Here is a 7,038-nt window from a genome sequence, read left to right on the forward strand (position 1 = left end):
CAGGAATCTACCATTACATGAGACCTTTCTCTTAATTGTACCTACAATTTAAAGCCACTTGTAAATTAACCCCTTGCCCTCCTAGCCAATTTTACTATTCCACAGTCTTCCCCTTTACTCTTCCCTTACCCTATTTTTCCCTCACCCTCAATGCAAATGCCAGCCATTACGTACATGTTTGAGTTCAAACAGAACCTGCCGGGTCAGCTCAATGCGCTTCTTATTGACATGTTTGATTGCAACAACATTTCCCTGATGGTGGGAGTAAAAAGGGAAAAGGAAAAATTAATATCAGAAGGATTTTCTGGGTGCTAGGAATCCTGGAGAACCATGGGAGCATCCAAGAGCTCAGCTGGACATAGAGAGGAGGGTTATGAGGGGCAGAGTTTCACGGGAAGAGGTGACAGATGGGGATGAGACAGGATGAAATGGTGGGGACCAGAACAAGCGGATGACTGTTCACCTTGAAGTGACCGGTGTTGGCAAAGATCTGGTATTTCCCATGGGCTGTCATGAGCGAGCCGTAACTGGATCCCCGCTGGGGCCAAGGGCAACATGGAGGCGGAAGGATGAAAGGAACATTAGATGATGGTGGTGGTGCAGGGGCTATCATTACAGGCCAATGTGCTGGGAAAGGTCCAGGGTAGGAAAGGACAGGAACTCAGAGGGAAGCAGAGGGACAGCTGAGACAAGGGCTCACCAGTGACAGTGTGAGGCGACTGCCTGCACCTTTATGATATCGCTCTGAATTGCCAAATTGCAGCTCTTCCCAGCGAATGCGCCACAACATGCTAGCCAGCTCCTTCTCCAGCATCAGTTTTCTGTAAGGACTGCACACCTCAGTTGACTGGCAAGCCCAATCCTACCACCCCGTAAGCCCACAGTGGGGTTGCAGGGCCTTCCCTGCAGCTCCTGAGCTGCAACTGTTATACACGAGAGACAGGACTGAGAGAAAAGGTTGCATTACAGGCCCTGTGCTCATTTAACAACACAGAAGTTGAAGGTCAAAGTTATTTCTTAAAGTGGTAGCATCCATGGAAAATTGACCTTTGCCCTTGTTAAGACCCCACTCAGAATCACTGGTTAGTATACCCAGTATCGAACCAAAAGTGGGAAAACAACATCAAGGCTAAAAGACAATGAATGAGAAAGGCTGGAGAGGAGGATGTTAAGTTAAAGAGACAACCACCCAATTAAGAGCCCTGCTACCCCCACCCTGTGTTACAGGGACCACCTGGCCTCAGCCAGAAAGCCGTGTGGCAATGCGCAGGGTTAGTGGGAAGCCCAGCACTCACCGGAAAATGAGAAAGCTGGAAACACCAAACATGATGAAGGTGATTCCTGTGCCCAGTGCCACAATTGCCAGAGTTGAAAGTGGAGCTGAAGGGGAGAGAGGGACCCTGAGAAAGACTGTGTGGAGTTGTAAGAATGGGGAAGGGGATGATGCTCAGGGCGCAGGGAGTAGGGAGATTTCTTGAAGAGAAGAAGGAGGGCAGTATAGAAGTAGAGGTAAAAAGAGAGCTAAGATGGGGAATGAGTGAGGGGCAGTAGAAGAATGCAAAGAAAAGGGAGAAAAGATTGCTCCCAGTCCCTGCACACACCCACTTTTATCACAGGACGGGTCGTCCAAGTCAAAGGCACAGGGGGGATTATCCAAGGGGGGCACCCCCTTCACCCAGGGGATAGGCCGTCCTGTCCACCAAATCTGCTTCTCGGCTCCTGAGTAGTGGGCTGCAGGCTGTGAGGAAGGAGAGAACTGGGCCCACCAGGAGAGAACTGGGTTCCCACCAGCCTCCTCCCTCAGACCCCGTTATTTGGCTACTTTTCTCCTCAACCTCTCTCCCACTCACCCGCCCGCCCAGGATGCCACTCCAGCAGAGAAAATAAGTCCCTGCCTCTAATACCTTTGATTCTGCCCCCGCTGAACCCTTGAAAGCTGAACCTGTAAAGCCCATACACTCCTCCCTGCCTCCTCCCCCATCACCTGAAAGTCCCCAGAATCCAGGTCTCCCATGGCCCACAGGACAAAATCGGTCTCCCGGTCATTGTTCTTGTCCATAACAACCAATCCAGTTACACCTAAGATAACAACGAAAAAAAAAGTAGCCCTTCCTTTGAGATCTACCCTACACCCCTAGTCTATCACCTAGTCCTTCCAATTACCTCGGAGTCCATCCCTGCACCTGCTCTTAGTATGTTTCCACTTCTTCCATGTTCTCTGACCCCTACTAACTCTGCCCCCTGCCCCGGTATCTGTACCTTCTTCTGCCCACTCCACTCTTGAGCCTGATAGCAGCCCTCTGGCCTTCATCTGACCCTCGTTATTACCGTGGTATCTTCGTCCCTGCATCTTTTCCACAATTCGAAGTCCATCTTCCCGGGTGCCTCCTTCCTGTATCGTCTCGTTCAAGACTTCAGCATATAGCAGGATCCCATCATAGAAACAGCCAGCGATGAGGTTCATCTGGGGGCAGTAACTTCAGCAGTGCTCTCCAAAGGTCCTGCCAAGCCCCGTTCCCCAGCCCCCTTGCCCATCGCTGGGGTCTCCTTCTACCTGTTCTCTCTTCTGGTTTGCTTTCTTCCCTCCTCTCATTCCTAAGGTGCCATCCCTACCTCACTAGACACTAGGGCAGAAGGAAAAATCCTGGATGGAAGTAGACAACCCCCAAAGTAGGGCTGGCTCCACAGCCACGGCTTGATGCTAAGTTAGGGAGATGAGCCTTTCCTCAAAGCCCAGCCTGATTCTCAGAAAAGAGAGATCTACTTACCAGGGAGGGGGCCAGCTCCACACCAAAATCTTCCCGGGCTCTTATCAGCAAACGATTCTGGAATTCCTGATACTCAGGATTTGGGGGTTCACGATATGTGATGACCAAAACTGTCTGTACCAAGAGCACATGAGGAAGAGTGAACGGGATTCAAGATGGGCATTAAGGGAAGAAAGGAAACAGGACAGGGAAACCTGGTGAAATACACAGGATATAAAATATACATGAGTGAGTCTGAAGGCTGAGGTACTAAACTCTGTGTGTGTGCCTATGTGAGGGGCAATGGGGTACGTGTGGTGTAAGTTTAATACATCTGGGGAGAAGAAGTGGCACACCTCCATGAAAGGTAGATAGGATGGTTCTCGGAAGGTAGAGCCTGGGAAATGGAGAAAGTCAACTCCATCCCCCAAACCCTGCCCCTCATGTTCCTGAAGTCCCTACCTCCACCTAGGCCTTCATCAAGGCTGCCATAGCACTCACAGCTCCTCTGTCCCATCCTTTCTGGGTACCTATTCACTATTAAGGGCACTATTCACTGATCAACAGCTTCTCTCTGAGGTGTTAATTACTGTTAATGTTATCAGTAAAATGTTTACATTTCCATTTGGGACTTGAACACAGTGACTCCACTCAGTGAATCAAAGAGATTTCAGGTCCTATGACAACTGGGGGAACCACTCTGAGACAATGATTCCATCCGTGAAAAGCCGTGAACCCATTCATAACCTGTGTGAAATACCTACCATAAGCAGCACTGTCTGTATACTGGCATGGTCCTACACATCACTAAGTAATAGACATGTGTCACAGAAAAAAACACAGTCACACGCCCACACACATTTCATAGATAAGCCAGTGACACATTTGGTCTCAGCCACGCACACATCTCACTGGCCATAAGTCTCACTGAGGTGTCTGCCTGGCTCCCACTGGCCTGACACATTTCCCCTTAACTGATGGACATACTAGCCTCCGCCTCCACCTCCACCCCAGGCCTGCACAATTACTAAGGCCAGCCTCTACCTTGGATAGGAAACTGGCACCACAACTTCAGAGAAAGACTTCAGATCGATATGTTTTGTGAAATGAGACTTTGTGAAGTGATGGATTAAAATCTCGTCATTTCTACTAGTTTGTTCATTCCTGTCACAGAAAGTTTATGTAGAGACACTGGGTATACCACATATGCTCTAATATATATCAATTCATTCCAGCTAGGAAATAATGAAGTCAGTTTCTAATGTATATTGATTGTATTAGACTTTTCATTGTTTGCTGTATGATATAATTATTCTTACGGGAGCGTTTGGATGCTTGGTTACACACTTCTAGTACTCTACTGCTCTCAGGCAAAATTAAAAAGGAGAGCAGGACTGAGGATGGGGTTGGAGGAGTTCATTCAGTTAACACCTGCTCCAAGAATAAAAGAAAAATAGAAGGGTAGGATATTGTTGACAAACAATGTAAAAAGTCAGTAAAAGAGCTGGAAAAGATCAGGCTTAACACAATTTATGTTTTAATACAAAGGCTGATGGTAGTTTTTTAATGCTTTTTAAACACTTAGTAATTCTCTGGGTTTGTCTGTTAGACTAGCAGTTCTCAAACTGCTTGGTCTCATGACCCCTTTACACTGCTAAAAGTTATTGAGGACCCCAAAGAGCTTTTGTTTATTTGGATTATATCTATCATATTTACCACATTATAAATTAAAACTGTCAAGTTTTTAAAGCACAAGCACGCCCTCCATAGCTGCCAGAGTGATGACATCATCACATGTCACGTAGCCTCTGGAAAACTCCACTGTACAATCATGGAAGAATGAGAGTGACAGAGGCAAATAACACCTTAGTATAATTTTTAAAATAGTTTTGACTTTGTGGTCCCCTAAAAGGATTTCAGGGGCCCCCAGGATTCCAAGACCACACTTTTAAAAATGCTATGCTAGACTCTGTTTTGCTGTGGTTACTGACTACTAAAAAGAAAAAGAACCTCCAGAGAGTTTCTGTGCTTGCTCGAGAACTAGAGACAGGACAAAGAAGGTAAGTAATTGTGTCCCATTTCACAGGGGACCCCAGGTGAAAAAAAAAAAAATGCAAAGGCTGCCCAAAATGGGCTCGCATTAGGTGCCAACGCCTGCCTCTGCCTGTGGGCCCACCCACACTGAGATCTGCTCTGCAGTAACAGGAGGCACTGTCAACTGTGGCATAAAAAGACAATTCCAAAGAATTGTCTCCAGAAAAGGTTCAGTCTTACATGCAGCCCTTAGTTAAGTGCTTATTTCCATCTGGCTGTCGGTGTCCCCCTTCCGTAACCCATCTCATGCTGGTTACCTAGGTTGTGACCTCCACCTGGGTTTCTGACCCTGTAGCCCTCAAATGCTCAGCCTGGGCCTCTGGATCCTTAGAGCCAAGTCATTTGCTTATTTAGTTCCACTACATCTGCTTATTCCTCGTATCCTAGTTGATCATCTTGGTTTATAGTACCTGCCAGCTCTACTCCTGTCAAGACGAATTCCTAGCCCTCTTCTCTCTCTCTCCAATATACACCTTAATTCAATTCAATGAATTTGTGGTTGGCACATGGAATACAGAGATGAGCATGACTCCTGCTCTCAAGCAGCTAGCTACCCAAAATGAGCTGGGACCTTTTCCTTGAGCACGACACCCTCCTGGTAAAGCTTCTGGCATATGTATTAAGGACTCCTCACCTCTATTGCCACCTTTTCCAGACTGGCCTGGTCTGGGACCCCAGGGGGCCAGGTATTTCTGGGGTAGGGTACTCACTCTGCTCTTACATCCTTGGCTGGAACTGACCACCCAACTTCCCTCACCTTTGCCCTGCTTCAGCATTGGGAAAGGATGAGCACAGCATTGCCAGAGAATCCCTCATCACCCCCTCACCCCATCCTGCCCCAAAGCCTTGGCTTTCTCAGCATATTCTTGACTGCCTGTTTCCCCTTCTGTCATATTGTAGCAAATTCTCCCTTTCTTTTTCTGTCCAAATAATGCCTACAGTAAGTAGGAGAACTGAGAGTTAATTTACGTAACTGAATGTTAGCTGACTAGAACCCTCCGCCCCCTATCCTAAGTGGTGGGGCTCCATTGGCTGGTAGGAATTCTCACACAAGAAAGAGAGGTGTTCTTTCCACAAAAAGAATACAGCTCAGAAGGCTATGGAGTCCTCCCATCTGGAAGGGTCATAGAGAGCTTCCCCGACCGTACTAGCTAAGGTGCAATCCCCTCAGTATTCTCTTCTCATACCACTCTACCCGTTTTTTTTTTTAAGTCACACATCACAATTTGTTCCATTTATATTTATTTGCTTATTTGTTTCATGTTTGTCCTACTAAATGTAAGCTCCAAAAAGGCAGGGCCTACATCTGCTACGGTCGCCACCGTATACCACTGGTACCTAGCACAGTGACTGGTACATAGTAGGTGCTCAATAAACACTAATAGACTGAGTCTGTCTTCAAATCAATCAAACGCTGACTGAATAACGTGTAAGTTCTATAGGAGACGGAATTAAGCACAAGGGGAAACTCAGTCCATTTTGGGAATTCAGTTTCCTAGAAGGGAAAGTAACTGGTCTGAGTCTTGAAGAATACATAAGCATTATCCAGAAGGACAAAGGTGAGATGGTTGTTTTAGGCACAAGCTAGAGCGTAACAAAACCTGTCTGCCAATATCCATGTTCAGGTGTAACAGTCACAGATTCATACTCTGGCATGCAACAGATAATGCCATTCACAGTCAGACACATACTGGTCAATCACAATCACATATATAATCACAGCCACATAAAACCTTACTCACCCAAGTCCAGCCCTTGTACACAACTACTTAGAGTCAAAGAGTCTCAGATATGAAAGGATCCGAAGGTTATTTCATACACTATCTCAAATCCTTTTTGGGAAAAGGAGACATATGGATAAATAAGAAATACTCATGTATATAAGTTAGTGAAAAATTCATGGGAGGATCAGGGAACAATTCACGGGTATGATTTTGAGCAGCAGAGATTCGGAGCGAGGGAAGGAAGAGTATTCCAGACAAAGGATCAAACAGCACAAAGGCGAGGTGGGGTGCAGGGAGGCCTGGGGTCAGGGGCTGGAGTATTCAGGCATGAAGGGCACATGAAAAAGTGGGTTGAGATCAGATTGTAGAAGGTCTTAAATGCCATGTTAAGGAGTCAGGACTTTTATTCTGTAGGAAATAACTCACTGACAGTTTTGAGCAGAGCAGTGAAATGAACAGAGTCATCTATTTTC

The 7,038-nt window shown here is 46.6% G+C and overlaps 1 protein-coding gene across 1 annotated transcript in view; it reads right to left on the reverse strand.

Annotated features, from left to right (window-relative positions):
• NPR2 (natriuretic peptide receptor 2) overlaps positions 1-7,038 on the reverse strand; it is a 16,752-nt gene that overhangs the window by 6,331 nt on the left and 3,383 nt on the right. Inside the window, 8 exon segments of the mRNA XM_006916002.2 lie at positions 175-252; positions 464-538; positions 701-821; positions 1,296-1,380; positions 1,606-1,738; positions 1,985-2,079; positions 2,329-2,464; positions 2,769-2,882. Of these exon segments, the coding sequence (XP_006916064.1) occupies positions 175-252; positions 464-538; positions 701-821; positions 1,296-1,380; positions 1,606-1,738; positions 1,985-2,079; positions 2,329-2,464; positions 2,769-2,882 (837 nt within the window).

Source organism: Pteropus alecto, unplaced genomic scaffold (assembly GCF_000325575.1).
Source record: "Pteropus alecto unplaced genomic scaffold, ASM32557v1 scaffold206, whole genome shotgun sequence".
Taxonomy (NCBI): Eukaryota; Metazoa; Chordata; class Mammalia; order Chiroptera; family Pteropodidae; genus Pteropus; species Pteropus alecto.